This window comes from Drosophila subobscura, chromosome O, assembly GCF_008121235.1.
Source record: "Drosophila subobscura isolate 14011-0131.10 chromosome O, UCBerk_Dsub_1.0, whole genome shotgun sequence".
Lineage (NCBI taxonomy): Eukaryota > Metazoa > Arthropoda > Insecta > Diptera > Drosophilidae > Drosophila > Drosophila subobscura.
This window is the reverse complement of record NC_048533.1, coordinates 24,881,087-24,901,945: the sequence shown is the minus strand read 5'-3', so window position 1 is coordinate 24,901,945 and position 20,859 is coordinate 24,881,087. Positions and strand designations below refer to the sequence as shown.

The window sequence follows — 20,859 nt, the reverse complement described above, 5'->3', positions numbered from 1 at the left end:
CAGAGACACTTATCGCTTTGATGGTTTATTTCTCATTTATATGGATGTATTACATTCTTTGCAGTAAGCCGTAGAAATTCATATTTACAAAGTTGGTTATTGGTCAAATGCACAGTGGAAATGAACCGCAACACAAATACAATTAAAGAGATGATTCTGTCGACAGCTAAGCTCCGCTCCTCTCCGTCCCTAAAGGCTATACAACTACAATCGAATTTTCAAATGTTGAACCCCGTGATGCCTGAGCCCGCTTGAGAAACAATTTACAATAGAACTTACAACTGAAGATCACAAAGGCCTCCTAACCGCACGAGAGAGGGTGAGAGAGCGCCTATAGTTTGGCCTTAAGATTCTACCGGTTAGATTAGGTTGGGCTTGGGCTGCTTGGATTATATTTACTATATGCATATGGATTATACTCGTGTATGAGGTAAGTAAATATTTGATGCCTTACTAAAAGTGTTCCCTTGAAGGGAACACTTTGCAATCAGAAATAGTTCTTTAACGAAAGTGAAGATCAGTTATCGCATCGGTTGATCAAACACATAAACTACAGACAGACAGACCCCCCACCTAATCAATGTTTCTGGTCCGACAAACTTGCCACACCCAGTCCAAGGGATGATCCGGCGCTGCACAACGAAGACGATGACTGCGATCCGCTGTTCACGATCGCCTTGCACATGACCATCCGGACTCCGGCGAGGAAGTCTGTTAGGTAACATCATGTGGGCCGTGGTGGAGCTGTCGGCTTCCGCTCTGTCGTGGCTGTTGGCGGTGGCGGCGGCGGTGCACTCCGCATTCTGGGCACTGGCTTTTGCTTCGCATCCTGCTGCTCCTGGTGCTGCTGTGAGATCAGCTCCCTAATCATTTTCGGCTGTGTGGTTATGACCTTTGGTATGGTGCCCAGGCACTTTGCCTTTGTCTGCAGCCCAATGTCTGCTGCGACATCTGCGCCGCCGCCCTCGGAGCTAACTGATTCGTAGGATGAAGGGCTGGGCGAGTGGCCTTGATTCCGCTGAGCATCCACATCGTTAGCACCCATTGGCTCCTCTTCGTCCTCATCCTCGTTCTCCTGCTCCTCGATCATGGCGCGAAACTCTTGTATCGATTCATTCAGCACCCACAGTTGGGACAGCAATGAGAGATCCAATTGACGCAGTCCGTTCTGAAAGAAAGTACAAAACACAATTAACAATTTTAATGGTTAAATTATACAATAAAATATATTCAAAATAGAAATTGTGGCGAAACTTTATAGAGCAGCAAGCACATGCCAGGATCTATCAATCTTTGAGCCCGCCTGTCAGTAGTAATCGGATGGAAGCGGACAGGAAACTGGAACTGGGGATGGAGGGTGACCTATCCTGTCGCTTTGCTAGATAAAGCACCCATCAGACACCCAGTGTAAAAGGCGGCGGCGGCATGTTGAATAGCGTCAGACAGTTACGAGCAATGTATCAAACGGACAGCTGTGGACGATGCCGCTGCAACTCCAACTGCAACTCCAACTCCAACTACGTCTCCTAGCCATCCATCCATCTCTTCATTTGCGTATGAATGCAGCCTTGGCCTGTATTTTTGCGTTTGAGCTGAGGCTCAGGCTGAGCTGGCAAGACGCTTGCCGTGGCTTGTGGCTTGTGGTCAAAATGAAAGTTCCCCTGTCGCTGTTCCGCTGTCGAGTAGGAAGGAAAAATCTCATTTGTCAATTAATATCGCGGCATAATATCGCGCGCAAAAAGGAAAAGCAGCGCAGCGCAGAGCAGCACAACTTTCAGCCTGCCCCAGACTCCGTTCATCGGCTGCATCGTATCGTGGAATTAACCAAATCCGCTCAAGACTTCGCATCGTATCACCCCAAGCCGCAGTCTGCCCCCACATCCCAGCTCCCACCTGGAATGGATGCTAATGCATTCGTTTCCAGAGCTATGTACATGGCCAACGCAGATCAAACGTTAAGCTGCACATAGAGAAAAAGTTCACTATTTTAATCAAACATTAAACTGTTTTTAAACTTTGAAATGTTAAAATATTAAATAGTTATGTGTACCCTGGATATGCGGTACGTTTTGACCTAGTAGCACTTGCATTGGCAGTTTTTTTCAAGTCAGGTCAGATCAGGTTAATGCTATTAACACTATTCCATTCGGATCGACTTCCCACGCACAACCTCGTACGAGTATTTATCTATGTTAATTAGCGATTAATTAGAACACACATTATACAGAGAAAGGTTCCGCATTCGAGTGGGTGTCTTACAATTGAGAACTTATTGTAGCTCCACTTGATGTGCTCAACACCACCCCATACCCGAGTAAAAAAACTTTGCAAAAACATCTTCAGAAACTGCGCAAAACCCCATACATACTGAATGTTTTGTGGCTTCGTTGTGGCATATGGAAAAGCAATAATTCCCACTTATGTGCAGCAAAATGGAAGTGGTAATCAGCACTCAAATACTCTATATTAAAAGAGTTGAAAGTATTGTTAATTATTGCAGCACTAAAGCGTTCCAGCCTGCATCCGCTACGCTCATCGCTGGACGCCTGAAGTGCCATAAAACAAAATTGAAAATCGATAATGTTGAAAACTTAATTAACGCTAAGCTCATTGTGCTAAAATCGCCTGCAGATGCTTCAAATGTGCAGGTTATACTGCGAGTGCCTCGCTTGTGCAGGGACAGAGAGCGAAGCCGTAAAAGTATTTCATGGATGCAACAATAATAAATGGCAATGAACGCTGCGAATGCCAGACAAGGCTGCCCCAGCCCTGCACTGCCCCAGCGATGCACCATCCGTAGGGTGCATACGCTGAAGTTTTTCTTCTATCTTTAGACTTTTGAAGATTTAGAAGCCACTGAGAGTGGGAAATAAAACATTTGTGCTGTGACCTTTTGAAATTAGCAGCGGAACCCGGAAGAGCCCACTGGAATGCCATTAGCAAATGCAAAGGATTCGTAAATACATTTCGGATCGTAACCATATAGCATTTGGCGATGGCTAGCTGTGGCTTCTTCTTCAATTTAGAAATGCATCAGCCGGCATCTGGTGGCAAACCTGTCGTTAGTTGCTAGTCAAACACCGAACACCGGGCTATAAATAAATCAGTGGTTTTGGACAGGTTTGCTTTTACACTGCAGTTGCAATCCGAAATGATGTAATGTCTGATTGGCAAACTGACAAAGTGAATGATAAACCAAGAAAACAACATGCCTTTCACGGCAACAAACAGGCAAACAAAATGCAAGCAAAAACACAATTCTAAGGGCGATAAGATACGAGAGAAGATACACAGCTTTTTGTAGGATCCTCTACTCGAGCGAGTAATTTGCTTACAACTGCAATCGTTGGGTGGGGTCTGATCTGAAATCGAGGATTGTCGCTGCTCAATGCTCGTATTAGAAGCAATCGTTGAACTTTCACTTGGCCATTGCTGAGCCTGCCTCCGTTTTGATTTTAAACTGCAAAAGTGAATGTTAATTTGCTGGGTAAATCACAGATTACCAGATGGAGCTGATTTCAAAGACGATTACGCGCTGATTTATGGACACGCCTACATATGCCTGGACGCCGCTGGATGTGTTCCAGTCTGAAGGATTTTCATACAATTATGCGGGCGGGTGTTTAACTTGGCCCTCCACTGCTCACAGTTTACTGTAGCGTAAATACACATCAACTAAAACCAAGTAAATATATTTTGTGGTGTTTTCTCCTGACACTGAATATAACGAAAAGCGAACGCGTTAAATGTGAGCACGTTAAGTGTCCAACAACTACAGACATTTACTTGTTTCCTGTACACTTTAATGGTTATGGTGTTTGATTGTGAAATTTATAGATTTTTATTTGGATTTGGAGTAAGGAAACTTGCAGTTCAGATGATCCCAAGAGATAATATTCCAAGCCAGCGCTTTAAGTAGTTTTCAATGCTACAATTTCCACTCGTAAGTTTCACAACTTTTGTCGGAACAAGTTCAGTAAACTCTTGAGCAAGCAAACTGGCGCTTGAGCTACGCAAATTAGCCAACTGGCCAAGTATAACCCCATGCTGGCTGGCTGCACGCATCGGCTACACATCGGTTACAGCACACCAGAACCATGCCGTGTCATTTGATGTTCCATGCCAGTGGCCAGTGCTGGTTTGGGTTGGGGTTGGGGTTGCTGCTCCAAGCTTGGAACCTGGCCAAATAAAGCGCAAGCAAGTGAGAACTGGCAGCCGCAAAAGGAACCGTGTCTTGGCTAACCAAGATACACTTTTCACGGAACGGAACGGAGAGATAGAAAGAAAGAACTGGGGGCCCCAAAGGGGCGTGTGGCGTTCAAGGCCACTTTATGTAAGCCATAAAAACTCATTTCATGCATTGATGCATTTCTTCTCACAAACTGCCCCATCGGATGCGTTGGATCTTTGGCTTTAGTTAATGTGGTCGTCGTTGCCGGTGCCCCCTACCCCCTGCTCGGTACCTTTTTACGTTCATAAATTTAATTTACAGCCATAACCAACTCAAGGGGGGGCAGCATAACCAAGGCATCTGGCAAAAGTCAGAGCAGAGCAGCAGAAACAACATAAATTAGCTGAAGCTGACTCGGTTTACTGCTTGCTTTTCTGCCTTTCTTCACTGCTTGCCTCCCTGCCTGTGCTGCTTTGGCCTGCTTGTTGCGGCTTGCTTTGCCGCTTAATGGCTGCGGCTGCGCTGCTCTGCTCTGCTCTGCGCTGTGCTGCTCTGCGCATGCGCTGATTAGTGTTACTCCTGTTTTCTCTCTCTCCCATTGTGGCTTTGTGTGCTTTTTATTTCTCTTTGATGCGTTCGTTGCGGATTGCATTAACCAAAGTTTATTACTTCATTTCCATCGTTGTGCGAGTGCACATTAGAGATGGTGACGGTGATGGTGATGGGGCGACGCTGATGCCGGTAACAATTGAGCATAATTGTACTTGCCTCGCCAATCAAGATGTCGAATCTATTTCTATGGAGGAACTGCTGTTTTCTATAGCTGCTTGCATTCCACAGACTATCTACCTATTCGGAATTTGTTCATTCGTTTTCGTATTTGCACGACTGTGACAATAGCAATTATTTATCCTTGGCATTTTTTTTGAAACCTGATCTAATAATCTTGGCTGCCTCACTGACCTTCAGCATTCATGTACTTTCGGTTTTTTGCAATTACAATACGTAAAAGCGGACTTCGTACCGTCAAATGTGCGATGGAAGTCGGCCAAACATACGAGTGCGAGCGCGAGTACTCCACATAGAGGCGAATACCATGGCAAAGTAGTATCATGAGCTGACTAAGCAGCTGTTTAACTATTGAATAGGTTCACCACTCGAAAGCAAAAGCTAACATAATTGCAAAACACTTCGCACACCACACACCATACCCACAAACACACCCACCCAAGCGACCAACTGAACGAACAACCGACCGACCAACCGACCGACCGATCAAAGCGCTTGAATCGTTAATCAACCGACCGCAACATTTGCAAAACTGAACAAAAAAAGTATATATCGTTTCGCTGCACTAACAAGTAAATACTCTATCGCTGATCTAAAGCGCTACTACTTATGGAATTGATAAATCTTGGAAATGAGCGGCACACAGAGATATGCCTGCGCCCGCACCTCCCCGAGGTAAGCGTAGTAGATAAACTCAACGAAAAGTAGTTAAATGTTGGGGAGGGGGGGTAGGCAAAAGCAATGCGAGGCCTCGCTATCGTTATTGTGGCAACGAATAAATTAAAATGCCTAAGCAAAAACAACACACAACTGCAACTGCAACAGCAACAGCAACAAATGGTTCGGTTCGGTTTGGTTCGGTTCGGTTCGGTTGGCGTTGGGTAAATACAATGACCAATTAAAGTGTCATTGGGCTTGAGCGTTGGCGTTGCCAGCATTGCCAGCGGCGGTGTCTTTTGTTTAGTTGAAACAACAAACCAACACACAACACACAACACGGCAGAAAGAGCACAAAAAGAAAGGACTAATGGAAACAAAGATATAAAGTAATCGATGGAAGACACGCAGCTAGCTTACTGTAACATAATTATGCCACAAAATTGCTAATGAAAGTTTGCAAATTTGCCACACAAAATTATCAATTTATAGCAGAGGGGGAGCCCTGCCTGCTGCTGCCAAACCCCAACTCAGCCTCAAAATAATATTGCACAACTTCAGCTAAGAGCTGACATGCAAATTGCATTGCATTTGGGTTTAATGCTTCACGTTTTGTTTTTTTACTCGTTTATTTCCGATTGTTCCCACCGAAATGGACGTTTAAATCGGAGCAGCACGAAAACAGACATTTTCGTTGTTGTTGCCAGAAGTTTTCAAATGGAAAAATGGTTGCTCCTAACTTGCGACAGACTAAAGACTATTTACACCTACGCCTGGTCAGAGCCAGAGCCAGAGCCAGAGCCTGAGCCAGTTTTAAACAGGTTCTTGTATATTGTACATAGAAAAACATGCCACTGCCAGCGAGCATAAAATGTGAAAGGTTTTAGCCAATTTTGCTCAGACTTTTGTAACATATTGCATCGATATTTGCACAGAACCCAACCCGATTACGCGAAACCCAATACACAATTTGCAGTTGTCTTTAGCTATTTAAATGAACACCAAGCCCAACAATCACTAAGCAGCTATAATGATGTCACCAACACCTGGCACAAACTGGTCCCAAAATATATTAGAATCCGTTCGCGGGTCACAGAGTTCGCTTGTGCGTGGCATTAGCATCTGACATTTGATCTGAAACTATCCATAAAGCCAGATTAACATTCGTGATAATACAATTTTCTTGTAATATCAATTTCATCCATTCTAACTGATTCCTGACCTATTTTTGTGGCGCCTCATCCTCAGCAGAATTGACATTTACTTTACCCATTTACCATTTACTCAGCCTCAGTCTCCGCCCCTCAGCACTGACTTCAATCCAACTCGAAAATGGTGCGGCTTGTGCTTTCAAATTAGAGCATTTGGTTTGCGATTGCAAATCGAAATTTAGGCAAAATGTCAGGTCGGGCGATCTACCTCTAGAAATGTTTAAGGTTGTATCTGTTCCTCTTTGCTAAATGCCAAGATAATTTCTTTGTCTGTATGAAATGAATGAATTAATAGCTCCAGCTTCCCTTTTGTCTTATTTTTGGCTGATTTTAGTGCATATATTATGGAAGCTTATTTAAATTGGATGAACTATGAAAGACCCATGGCGTGACCCATGCCAAAGTTGAACTTGTCTTTACGCGGGTCAAGCAGCAACTTTCTTTTATATGAAGAAATTTGCATGTTTACACATGTTAGAAAGGTGCTTTGAAATGGAACGATTTTCACTTAATACATTTAAATATTCATGGCCAATGTGTGACCCTTTAATCAGCTAAGAACTCACCATTTCCTTTCGCAGCGTCGCTATCTGGTCATCCAAGGTGCTGGTGTTGAGATTGGAACTTTCCTTCGCTGGTGTATCATTCGTGGCTCTTGCCTTTGCTGCTGCAGGTGAGGATAGTGTTGTTGTCGTGAGGGTTGTGTTTCCGTTTTCACATAAATTTGATGGAGTTATGATTTCAAGTGTCGCTGTCGCTGTCGCAGTCGCTGGAGCTGCCGGGGCTGCTGGTGCTGTTGCCTTTGGCGACGATTTATCAATTTTATTGTCGTTATTATCATTTGTTTCCCTCTTATGTTGACTGCTTAAATTGATATCTATATTCGTATGTTTTTGGTTCGTCTCGCTGCTGCTGCTGTTTCTGCCTGTGTTATTATTGAGCCGCTCTGGTGCTGCCGCTGGCGGCGCTGCCTCCGCATCGCCATCGCTGAGGAGCAGGCCCGAGTCGGAGCCGAGAAGTTTGTTGAAACCAATCAGAGATTTCGGCAGGGGTGGCAGCGCACTAATGGAGATGCCACTGAAAAGAGAGAGACAAAAACAAAGGAGAGTTTAGCTATCAGATGGCTGTACATTCGTGCAGAGATCAGTGCAGAGTTAAACCCGACTATGGACCCAACTATACCTTCGCTTGCCACCCAAATAGCCATAACCTTGCCAATAACCAATAACATGCCCATCAAGATCATCATCATCATTGTTATCCTTATAAAAATTATCATCATCATCATCCTCACTCTCCTCAGCCACTGCATTGATACCTATGGGGTGGATGTTGGGGCTATGGCCATGTCCGATATCATTCAAGACGAGGGGCAGTATAGCTGCCACCTCATCGTCGTCGTAGTCGCTGCATGTGGTTGGCGTTTGGCCACACCCAAGTCTGCCAACTGCGGACTCCTCCTCTGTATCTCCATCCGCGTCTTCGTTCGTATTGAAAAATCCGTCTTGGAAGCGCTGATACCACTTGGCCACATACTGCGAGCTCGGCGCGAACGGGCCGAAGGCGCTGCGGCACTCGTCGACTATTTGGGTGGGGCAGAGGCGGCGCCGGAACCCGAACAAGATGCACTGCTGCAGCTCCGCGGGCGAGGGCGCCGGTATGGGTGACAGAAACAAATCGTCCAGGTCTTCGGACATTCTCGTTGGCTTTCGTTCGCTCAATTTGCGCTTCAAACGACTTATGACATTAGCTGCAAAGTTTTCATGGACAATAAATATCTGGATATTCGCAATTTACTTTTCCAAAGGGTCTTTTCGGTATCAGAGCAGGAAGCAACACAATAAACAAAACAAAACAAAACAAAACAAAGACAGCAAACATGCAGCCAACAAATTGACCTTTCCATTTGTAACACATAAAACACAGGCTATGGACATAGAAACTATGTACTACTTGGGCACAAATAAATGTATGAAAAGGTAAAACTATAGCCATAAGCCATAGCAACAAACCAGTAACGAAGGCCATCAACTTGTGGCTTTTAGAACGCTAACGAACGAGTGCAAAGATTTCCTAAAGAGCCAAATGCATCATAGGCCAAGCAGCCAAGCAGCCAAACAGCTAAAAGCCAGACAAGATATAGATGCAGAGAGACAGGGGAACAAGCATATTGTCAATGCAAGACGCGTTTTGCTTTGCTCTTAAGCAACTATGGCAGCTGACCCACTTAGCAGACACCTCAGCAATATCACTAACCGCATCTGAATGAAATATAAAACAGTTAAGAAGGCAACACAATCTTGATTGGCGGTTGATCGATGCTAATGTTCGCATTGGGTTCTGCTCTTTGACACAGAAACAGAAGGCATGGCAGTTCTATTAGCGAGGTGCTGCGCTCTCCTCGAGCACAGAAAACCTCACCCTTTAAGGCTAAGCTGCTCTGAGAGAGGAAGAGACAACGAGCGCGCGCGTGGGCGCACATCGTACTGCCTTCAATCTTTAATTTTAGCAAAAGCAACAACTAAAGCACAAGAATAGACGCTGTCTCTGTAATAAATAAATGCCTTGCATCAAATTTGTTTCGCTTTCAGTGTCTTAATTAGTTCAGTAGTTCATTAGACACACAGAAGCGGATGGCACACATAGGAAAAACACCTGCACAAGTTATCTTTATGTACGTTCAGCAAATTCATCAACCCACATGCAATATTCAATGGTTTAATTAATTTATGCAAGACAACCAAAAGCGGCGGAATACTTTGTATGATTTGTGTGCATTATTATGAACAAACAAAAAGGCAGTTAACAAATGAATAGAAGCAACACTTTTATTTCCATGATAAACCAATTACAGTGTATGATTTCAGCGCGGCAATCGAAGAAGCCCTCGCCAAGGCTAGAGGTCAACGAATATTACTTTGCACAAACATGAATAACACTACCATAAACACATGTATATTATATTTATATTTATGTGTTTATTTATAAACTTATGTACATATAATATAGATTTCTACAGGCTTTGATGGTTAAAATGGCATTTGCTTTGCTCTTTTTTGCTGTTAATTGAAAAGCACATTGAAATAACACTGCGACAACGACAACGACAACGGCAACGACAACATTTGTTAGGCAATCCGCAAGCCACAGTCACAATCGATTTGACACCACACGAATCTTTATGGTTCTTTCACAAAAACACACACATTCGAGTACGCATTTAATATTGGACGAGTATTTGCGTTGCTTTTATTTTTGAAGTGTCTTCTTCCAGCGTACTCACAAATAAAGATTTGTACAAACAATATGGGAAATATGAACATATAATCGACGTTATTTTGGTTCCGTTTCGCGCAAGAGACAAAGATTCGCGAATGCTTTTAATTCGCTGTAAGTTTTTCGCCTGGGTTTTTGCTTGATAGCGCTCAGAAATTCGCGTGCAACTGAAAATCAAACGCTGGCTGGCTGGCTGCTTGCTTTTGGCCACGTTGAAAGCCCAGCAAATCCCCAAAGAGAGCGCACGAAGAAAGACAACAAATATATATCAACAGAGATCAGAGATAAAGCGCACAGCGAGAAAGGAGAGGAAAGATCTGTGTGGGGAGAGCAAAGCACCACACAGAAAACGGAATTACGGCATGCGGCATGCGGCACACAGATGCAATGTCGGGAATTAGACAGCCAAGACAAAGACACAACAAATATATAAGAAATGCGTAAATTGATTTAATAATACAAATAAAATGGCAAACAGGGTTTTGCATTCACAAAGAGAACTGAACAGAACTCATATGTAGCTTGGGGGCTCTTCCACTTTGATGGATGATCGTGGAGTTCGCGGCGACAAATGTTTTAAGGTCGTTCGGATTTGGATTTGGATTTGGATTTGAGTGATGTTTGTACACCCTGTACGTGCTGTACCGGCTGTCATCAGCAAATCGATGGATATATTTAGAGTCAACCAAAAAAGAAACACTTTCACGCTGCTGCTGTAAAGGTAGGCAGCTACATAGATACATATGTATGTACATACATAAATACATACATATTTACATATGTATGTACATTTTACACTAAATAATTTATTTGTGTTCCGGCCGCTCTTTACCCATGACCAAAGGGCAGGCGACACAGGCGGCAACAGTCATAGAAATTCATAAAATTCTGGCGCAGCGTCGCCTTGTTTTCGCTCATTCAGAAATATTCGAATGTGTCGAGTGGAACGCACACCCCGTCGCCCCCTGGGCAGCCCACCAAGTGGGATCTGAGCATTTGTGTTAGCCTTGCCCGCCCCAAAAGCGAGACCAAAGCGAATTGGGGGCATGCGGCGTTGCGTGGCATGCCATGCAGCGTGTGGCGTGCCTTGTCGCATTCTAAATATAAACCAGGAAAAAAGTGCTCTGCTCTGCTCGGCGGCATTGCCTGCGACATCCGTTATGCATCGCAGAGCTGCGAGCTATGAGCCACAAAATAGCGCAGACAATCGCAAAGCGTCGCGCAGGTGGTAAATCGGGGCACGGACAGCGGTACGGGACAGGATGCCATTACCGCTACGACAGAGCCTAAGAGAGCCGAAGAGAGCCACTTGGGCCAGTGCGAAATCTGACGATTTCTCGACCATCAACCTACGTGATCATATTATCAATACTTGACCCAGAAACTTCACCCGGCTGCACGCTTGGAGCCTAACAAAAGGCGTGTATGCGGGATATTCTTCAGTCTTATTAGCAAGACATGGAGCCATGCTGGCGATGGTGGAGGAGTTCGATTGATGACCACTTTTGGGCTTATAATTTAAATCTTTCTTATTTAAAACGTCAGCTAATGAGGGCACGACACAGCACAGCATAAAAGACTAATGCCAGCGGCTCAGAAATGTGGCAGAGACTCTCAATGGAGACACAATAAACTTGGACTAAAGTTTTCTCACTGTAACTCTCTCACGCATTCTAATGAGGCTCATAATTTTCCATTGTGTTCGCAGCTGGACTGCCCCTGCCTCGTATTCGGCACAAATTAAGTGAGAAGGTGAAAAAGTACGCGTAGCATTTCCATCGTTATTGTCATCATCAGTAATCACAACTTGTCGCGCTCTCTACGTGCAGCAGATCCCCGATCCCCGATCGCCGATCCCCTATACCCGATGTCCAACCAAGGCCCTTGGCGTGCCACTCCCTAGACCGATCTCTGACAAAACAAAACGAAAAGAAATGGCGCATACTGGAAGCGTTTTCGCTTTCGTTCAAACAGCCACAAACTGGCCACCTTTGATGACTGCATAGACAATAAATTTCCGTTGGCTTTGGCTGTTTTCTAGTTTCTAAACTTACACGTAAACCAAACCAATCCAATACCAATCTCATGCAAATAAGCCACGAAAAGAGCTTTGGCTTGGCTCGGCTTCGACTCGGTTTAGTTACCCAAATAAGATTTGTGTTTGTGTTGTGTTTTTTTTTTCACCCAACTCGATTCGAACTGTGCGGCATCGCGATTAGTCTTGGGTCGGGTTTCTCTTTTAAAACACAACGAAAAGCGAAATTTACGGATTCCTTGGCTAGTAGAACGATGCGAGCAAGTGGCTGCCCAGCCCAGAGCTATGCGAGCTTAATTTATGCGACTTGTTCATCGACTCATCGTAGGTTATTGATGACTGGGCAACACCCCTGCTGAGGTTTTATTTTGTGCGTAGAGTAAAGCATTCTCTGCACTCCTTTAAGGTCTACCCAGTGGGGCAGAGCGCATAACTTCACTCGACATCTAAGGCCAGGTGAAAGAAGCGCAGAGAGCGGAGATCTTGGCTGACCCATTGCACTCTTCTCGTGGAGAAAGTGGCAACAATTCTGCGTTTGCTGCGTTCAAATAAAGACTTGAAACGAGGCCTCAAACTGGAATACTTGCACACCTACTCCTTAACATGGAAATTTCCATAGGTAAATACATTATTTTTGTGATTTTTGTAAACATTTTCCACCAGTCCAGGCGTTGATTTGCTTCCGGTTGCTGCTACTCCACAAGATTGGAGCGACTCTGTGTGCCAGTGGCAGTGCCTGCCCGTGTGCCTCAATAAAATAAGTGTATCCAAATCGAAAAGTCTTGCCATTTTTGTTTTGGTTTATGTAAGCCAAACACAAGCAGTCAGCCTACGCTCATGTGTGCCACAGCCACAGGTACAACTGCAACTGCAACCACAACCACATCCACGTCCACATCCAACAGGTTGCCTTGCAGGTCCAGTTACGCTTCCAGGCTACTCTTCCGCATATTTTGGCTTGGTTTATTTCTCACGGAATCAGTCTTTACTTTTGAAATTAACACCAAGACGTATGTCTCCTGGTTTGCTAATGAAACGACAAATGAGCTTGCATTGAGAATGTTCCCCCAAATGTCTAGAAAGTATTTTACTACAGCAAGAACTCAAGGTAGTTGAACTCTCTGAAATATCTGTCGCATCATTTTGAGCAATGGAAAACAAACCAAAAATGTCTCGTACGCTTGTCAGTGAGTCAAAAGCTCAGCTGAGCCGCAACGAGCCAAATGCCGAGTCACTTGGCCATACATGCCTTAACGGTTCTCACACTCTCAACCCAAAACCTGACTTCTTTCTGGATCTTTGGCAGCGGCAGCGGCACATCTCATCACAATTACCACAACACAACTCTCCAGCACAGACGCAGCACAGCTGTAACCTTAGTTGAAGGTGTTTCTAAATAGCTGTGAACCATTGTTTCAGGTGCCTTTCCTTTCCTTTTGTGGCCCCACTGAATCTAAGATTACAGGAAAATTCTTTGTTTTCTCAGACATATCATTATCATTTGGTTTAGTTTGAAGTATGCCGAAGTTAGAAATTCCAACGATTATATGCTTCAGCAAATATTTAAGCATTTTAGACATTTTTGTTTTTAAATCTTTTTCATGCACGGAAGAGCCTTGGTCGGAATATGCGTATTGACTTTAAGCAGTTAATAATCAACAATAATAACAACTATAGCACCATTAGAGACCCAAATAAATAAATAAGCACAAAGCTCAAAGGTAAACACTGAAGCCAAATCGAATGTATCCAAATATCAGCAGCTGGCAAAGGTTTGAAATCTTTCATTTTCGCTCCTATTGCCAAAGGAAATATTTCATTGAGTTGGCATCGCTCGAATATGAATAATTCGCTTCGAACGACGCTGTCTCTGGTGCACCGGAAAGTGCGGAAATGGTAAACAATTCTTGACAACGGCACTGGTTATGTAATTAAATTGGAGTTGAAGCAGCAACAACTACGGATACATGAGTGCATGAACATTGCGTTGCAGCAGCAGCAGCAGCAGCAACATGTTGTATGTTGGTTGCAATTGGTGCTCCAATTGCTCTCCATTCGCTGCGATTGAATTTATTTTATACATAATGTTCGCGACGAAGTTTCAACTGTTATCCACGCTGCATACATACATATCTACATTTGTACACATACATAAGCACTGCATTACTGCTTATTTCATACATTGGAATGCCATTTACCGTTTGCATTTCACAGAAGGGGAAATGACTCGTCTCGATAACACAAATATGAATGCTCAAATATGGTTATCTCGATTTGTATGTATGTATGTATGTACATATTTACATAATTATGTGCGCAGATACAGAGATCATTTTTATCAACAAATGCGCAATGGGGGGCTCTGGAGCAATGGAAAATGAGAGTCAGCTCGAGTTGATAGTCGCGTTTATTGTGTGATTTAATCTCAATCAAATGATATCATCGAAAGCTTATAAACTGTAGTTTCTCCACTTTTTACCTGCCTCTTAGACAGTTTTTTTTTTTACAGGTTTAAACGTTTTATTTGCGTACAAATAATAAAAGTGATATAAATGCAATGCTGGCTGGGAAGACTTCAGAAAAGTTGAGTTTATTCGTTGGTGAAGTTGGCTGGGCGCTTCTCTGCAAAGGCAGTCATGCCCTCCTTGCGATCGGCCGTGGAGAACGTGGCGTGGAAGGTGCGACGCTCGAACTTCAGACCCTCCTGGAGGGTTGTCTCGTAGGCCGTGTTCACGGACTCCTTGCACAGCTGGACAATCAGGCTGGAGTGTGTGCCAATTTTCTCGGCCAGTTTGATGGCTTCGGCGAGCAGCTGATCGGCTGGAACGACTTTGCTAGCCAGACCCAACTTCTCGGCCTCCTGGGCGCTGATCATGTTGCCAGTGAGGCACATCTCCATCGCCTTGGATTTGCCCACAACGCGAGTGAGTCGCTGGGTGCCGCCAGCTCCGGGAATGGTGCCGAGAGCGATCTCTGGCTGTCCAAACTTGGCCTTGTCGCCGGCATAGATGATGTCACACATCATGGCCAGCTCGCAGCCACCACCGAGGGCGTAGCCATTCACAGCGGCAATGATGGGCTTCTGGGTGCGGGCCACCTCAACCCAGTCATTCAGGAAGTTGCCCTGAATGCACTGCGAGTAGGTGTTGGGCAACATCTCCTTGATGTCGGCCCCCGCGGCGAAGGCTTTCTCACTGCCAGTCAGCACAATGGCGGCGATGTTCTTGTCCTTACTAAACTGCTGCAGGGCGATGGAGATTTCCTTCATGAGGCCATTGCAGAGTGCGTTAAGAGCCTTGGGACGGTTCAATGTGATCACGGCCACATTTTTCTTCTCTCCCGTAATATCGGTCTTAATGAACTCCCAGTTGCCGGCCGTGGAAGCGCTGCGACTGAATCTGGTGGCCACCTGTGGCTGTCTGGCGGCAGCCTGGAGCATGCTCTGGGTGCGGGAAGCGAAGATCTTTGCAATGTTGGCCATGTTGAACGAATCTGTTACCGGGCTTGGGGCACTGGCACTTGTTGAAGCCCCCTGGAACCCCATGACACCAGAACATATTTCCCCCCCATTTATGTGTTAATCAGTTCAATTGTCAGACGTAGCACCAAAGATACCTTGAACGGTTAACTGCCACAGAACAGAATGGAAGATTTCAAAGTCAGATTGGATATCACAGATCATATCAAATGAATATTTCACAACTTTCTAAAGAAAACAAAAAACAACAAATTATAGCGCTGGGCGGAGAATTGTCAGCATTTGAGTAATCATCACCCTAGAGAGCACATGCCATATGCCATATACCATCCCAATGGCAACTTCTCTGGACGGTGGACGGACAACGCTCTTGGCAAGTTTATGAGAGTGTGTGCTGGTGATTCGTGTGAATAAGCAAATGTACCGTTGTGTACGTGAAGTATGAACGATACGATACGTTACGATTGGATATACACTCGTAAATTGGTCGTGTGTGCGATGTGCGAGATCGCGCAAATGCCAAGCAATGTGAGTCACGATAGTCATTATTGTTCGCCGCACCACAAACACGTACTGTAACTGCCATATGAATACGTACGAGCGTACATATCTACATATAATTATATGTAAATATATAAGGTATACGCAGCTAAAATACAAACACTTTGAATATCAAAAGAGCGACGCGACTCAACTGGAAACGGGTTTTGTTTTATTGTTGTTGTTCAATTCTGCTTTTAAAATATTTACACACACACAAATGCATACACAAATACAAATTAAGTAGTATTAGTTGGCAAATATTGTTGGCAAAGTGTGTTGCTGCTGTTGCAACTGCAATGAAGCGCAGTGCTCACACATGCAACATACAATTTGCAACATGCAACAAACTACATTCAAAATGATGTCAGCACACCATACAAATTAAGGTAAAACAAACCTCAACCCCACATCGAGACAGGCAGGCAGGCTATTTGCGAGAAATGAGAGAGAGATGGGAGCCAAAAAAAACAGAAAACAGAAAACAAAACAATGGACCCAGAGATACTCGCATGGAAGTGAGGTGGTGCTCAAGACTCAAAGCTTTCGTGGGATGCACACGGAGAGCAGCGAGATGTGGCCGGAGATAGATGCTTGTAAAAGCGTGTCAGTGGTAAAGCCTAGTGAAACTCGGGGGAAAACTCTGCGGCAGTTCATTAGCAAATCCAGAAAGAGGGGGGCTGCCAGAGAACTGCATCTGTATTACCCTCGCAACCTCCTCCCCCATGCATAACTGGGCTGACTCAGAATCTGAATAATTAATTCATCTGTAAACCCATTTAATTATAATTTAAATTAATTTTTAATCTTGTGTCTGACTCACCGTTTTACGTTGCGCGAACGCTTTTCGCTCTCCGCCTCCTTGACGCTATCCCAGCTATCGCCGACACCCGACGAGGACATGTCATCGAGCCGTTCCTCATCTTCCATGCCAGAGTCCTCGAGGCTAATGTGGCAGCTGGTTAACGTGACCTGTGTGCCATTGTCGCCCACCTCAATCCAGTCTGAAGTGCGGATGCGTTGCGACCGCTCCGTTCCGTACGGTGACGAGTCTGAGGAGCAGCCCGAGGGGCAGCGCTTCCTTCCGGAAGAAGAGCCCACAGTCTCCAGCTCGGAGTTCTCCTTGCCCAACTTGTTGGCCGTGTAGGTGGTGAGTGTGTGTTCCTCGTCCCCATCGCTGTCTGCATCCTCCACATTGTCGGCATCCACGTCCTCTGCATCATCGGCATCATCAATGGAGTTGTAGCGATGGCGGGACATGACTTTCCTGGGCGTTGATGTCGTTGTGGGTGAGGCGGCTCCCACTGTGGCCATCGACAGGGATTTAGTGGGCAGCTGCTCCAGGGAGCATGATTTATTGCGCATTGCAGCCAACTCGGAAATGAGCAGCTCGTGGAAGGCTTGCTTCTTCTCGGGCGTGTTGCCCACGCTAATCGAACTCTTGACGGTGTTCGTGCGAGAATTCGTATTCGTGTTGACCAGGATCCTATCGTAGCTCCCATTGACATTAATGCGCATGCAGTTGGTGGGGGATGTCTGGGGTGTCTGGCTGGGTTGGTTCTGCTGCAGCACCGCTTGATGTTGTATAGCACGCTCGTGTTTGGTTATAATCGTTGTATCGGCTGTGGATTGCTTCTGACTCTGGTTTATGATTATCTCCGAGAAGAGACGCTCCGCAGCGTTCTTCAAATTGTTCTTGATTTCCACCGTGCGGCCACCGAGGAATCCCCCACTGTTGGAGGACGTGCCACTGTTTGTGGCTGTCTGAAAGCTGTCCAGCGTGGTCTTCGATCGTCGAAAGATGCTGGGCGCTGGAGTGGACGATGGTGGCGGCACAAACGCTGGCACATCCTCCATGTCCAGCGTGGCCACCGGCAATTGAACGATCTTGCGGGGCTTTGGCAGCGGCTGCGACGTGGCCTGTAGCCCGAGGCCAGCCCTCTCGAAGTCCACCTTGCCAAGGCTCAGGCGCGTATCCTTGAGGGGAGAGCTGTGTGCACTGGAGGTGGCCACACTCATCGATTTGTGACGGTTAACAGTCACGACCACTGCCGCTGGACTGCTGCTGATCGAGTCCCTGTCCCTGGGCTTGGCTGTGGGCACATCGGGAGCTTTGCGCAACTTCAGTGGCTTGGTGGCCGGCGGCGGCGCTGCTGCCGTTGGCGAGAGTTTGCCCACCGCCGATGTTGGCGTTTGCGTTTGAGCCTGTTTCTTTTGAACACTCAACGCTGGCGACTTATAAACCAGGGTACGTCCCACAGCACTGCTCAGTTGGCTCACGAATGTGGGCTTCTTTTGTATGATTGGAGGAGTATTTGCTGTGGCTGGAGCTGGAGCTGAAGCTGGAGCTGGAACTGTCACTGTGGAGCCTGCAGTTGTCGCTGCTGTCGTAGCCATGGCTATTGCTGTTTTAGGTCTTGGTGGCACTGGCGGTCCAGGCCGCTTAACCACGACCGTTGTTGTTCCTGCCGTTGAGGCCATTGCTGCTGCTGCTGCTGCTGCACGTTCTCACGCAGGCCGCAGAAGAAAACCAGTATTTGTGGGTCACTCTTTCGCTCCTCGTCTCTTGTCTCTTGTCTCTTGGCCACTCGTCTCTGGCGTACACCGAACTCGAACTCCGCCAACAACAAACTTCGCTAACTTATTATTATTATTTAGCATAAGCGCGCAAATGGGGAAACTTGTTTTTCTCTTAGACTTTGGACTGAGTTCTCACATGGCGGCACTAGGTACATAGAAAGATGCTTCTCTGCTCTGCTCTGCTCTCTGCAGTTCGTTGCAGCTTGCTGCAGCTGCTGCCGCTGCTGCTGCTGATCTATTTTGAATATAGGCCACGACGTCGAACCAACGATCCAACGGGTCCAACGGATACCTCCTAGTGATGCTTATTCGATACGATATTGAGTATGGCTGCCTTGCCTTAGTGGAAACTCGTTTTCGTTTGGGGCTTTGCTTGTTGGTTGTTTTTTTGCGGTAGGTAGGTAGCACTTTGGGTACGTTTCGTTTCGTTCTATGGGTTTTAAAGTGAAAGGTTTTATTTTTTACATGCTAATCGAATGCAACCGAATACATGCAGAATGGCTAGAAACTGTCAATAAACAATCGAAAATCGCATTCAAATGTTTCTTCAATTAAAAAGCTAAACTGCAATTGCGAAACAAAATATCAAACTACGCTGCGGTGTTGCTGTTGTTGTTGTTGTTGGAAGCAATAAGGAGAAGGGAATACACAACAAGAATACACACACGCGCCCACAAATGTGAATTTTTTCAGAATGGCGTGTTTGCCAATTAACGGTAATTGGCAGTTTCACTTTGGGTCTGATTTCCGCATACACTCACACACACGCTACACTGCACGCCGTTTCACACAAAACTCTCAACTCTAGATATTCCTGGTTCGAGTTCTCTGCCGTTTCTGGGGACACTTTATTCAATTTATTAAACAATACGCACAGACACCCACGCACAACACACAACCTCACACGCCCTGTGAGGCATTCAATTCGCTAAGCCGCCGCGACCTGTTTGAGGTGACAGATGGAGCATGAAGCATCATCTGATCGAGGCTTTAGCTTTAGCACATCCCAATACCACGAATTGATAGTCGCATTTCATGGAATGTGAATCACAAATCAGATGTTGAGGCAGCAAACGTCAAAGAATGCATTTTAGCGATTTGAAAACTAGAGACCAACACAACGAAAACACAACACAGCACACACACACTCAGACGTTCCGTACAACATACACTGCTTTGACCGGCTCGGCACTGTGGGGCTGTGTGTCCGCTCGACGTTGCGCTTTACACAAGAGACAGAAATAAAATGCGATGAAAGAGCACGGCACAGCACAGCCCCAAGAGTTGGTGCCCCACCAGCTTAGCGCTCGCTCAATCTTGTTGTCGGTACTCGGTACCTGCTTTGTATCTGGTATCTGTATTGGTTTGTGTGTCTTTTCGTATGTGTGGGTGCGAGTGTGTGTGGGTGAGTGCTGGCCGGACCACAGTATGGAATTAAATGATTTTTGGAATCTTGTATGCAGATTTTAGACGGCAACTGCACATTTTCATTGATTATTCTACACGTTCGAGTGAGTCCGAAGCTTAGTGCTTTCTCTCTTTTCGTTTTTCGGTCTCTCCCGCTCCGTTGCGCTCCCAATATTCCAAAGAGAAACTTGGCACATGGCCAAAAGTGCATTGATTGGCATTTGGAACAAGCATGGCCGGCGTCTGGCGTGGAAACAGCTGTTGGCTGGCCTACCCTACCCTGCCCTGCCCTGTCCTGCCCTGTCCTGTCCTGTCCTGGCTGCTGTTGCCGCATCGATTCGCCACACCCACAGCCCACTGCAGACTTCTCACTCCCCATAAAGTAACATTTAGCAGACGGCATAAAAGGAACAAATACCAACGACAATTGTGCAGGTACATAAATACATACATACATATGTACATACATACAGAGATATGTATAAACGTTCCTTAAAATGAAACTACAGCAAAAGCAACAGCAACAATAAACAAAGAAAGAGCCGGTCTACCTACTAAATACTTACATATGTTTATAATATTGTACATATACATATGTATGTACGTACATATGTACATACATATGTATAAATGTAGCTGCACAGGTCTGCTTCATGCTTTTTGGGGTTGTTGCAATTACCCCCCACGAAACTTAGCTAATGACATGAAACACGAA

At 45.5% G+C, this 20,859-nt stretch overlaps 2 protein-coding genes across 5 annotated transcripts; both read right to left on the bottom strand.

Moving 5' to 3' along the window:
• Window positions 1-17: 17 nt before the first annotated feature.
• LOC117899526 (kinesin-related protein 7) lies at window positions 18-19,997 on the bottom strand. Of its 4 annotated transcripts, none has more exons than XM_034809591.1 (4): window positions 10,112-10,259; window positions 8,011-8,578; window positions 7,395-7,905; window positions 18-1,168 (listed from the first exon to the last, which is right to left on the bottom strand). In XM_034809591.1, the coding sequence occupies exons 1-4, from the start codon at window positions 10,149-10,151 to the stop codon at window positions 725-727; spliced, it is 1,563 nt and encodes a 520-aa protein (XP_034665482.1). In that variant the 5' UTR covers window positions 10,152-10,259; the 3' UTR covers window positions 18-724. The 4 variants fall into 4 exon arrangements, with proteins under 4 accessions (XP_034665482.1, XP_034665479.1, XP_034665480.1 ...); XM_034809588.1 differs by lacking the exons at window positions 8,011-8,578; window positions 10,112-10,259 and adding exons at window positions 16,981-19,167; window positions 19,908-19,994 and having other exon boundaries at window positions 20-1,168; XM_034809589.1 differs by lacking the exons at window positions 8,011-8,578; window positions 10,112-10,259 and adding an exon at window positions 16,981-19,173 and having other exon boundaries at window positions 20-1,168.
• Window positions 14,634-15,652, bottom strand: LOC117899527 (probable enoyl-CoA hydratase, mitochondrial). Its single transcript, XM_034809592.1, has one exon. It carries the CDS (start codon window positions 15,618-15,620, stop codon window positions 14,730-14,732), a length of 891 nt encoding a protein of 296 aa, XP_034665483.1. The 5' UTR covers window positions 15,621-15,652; the 3' UTR covers window positions 14,634-14,729.
• Window positions 19,998-20,859: the final 862 nt, after the last annotated feature.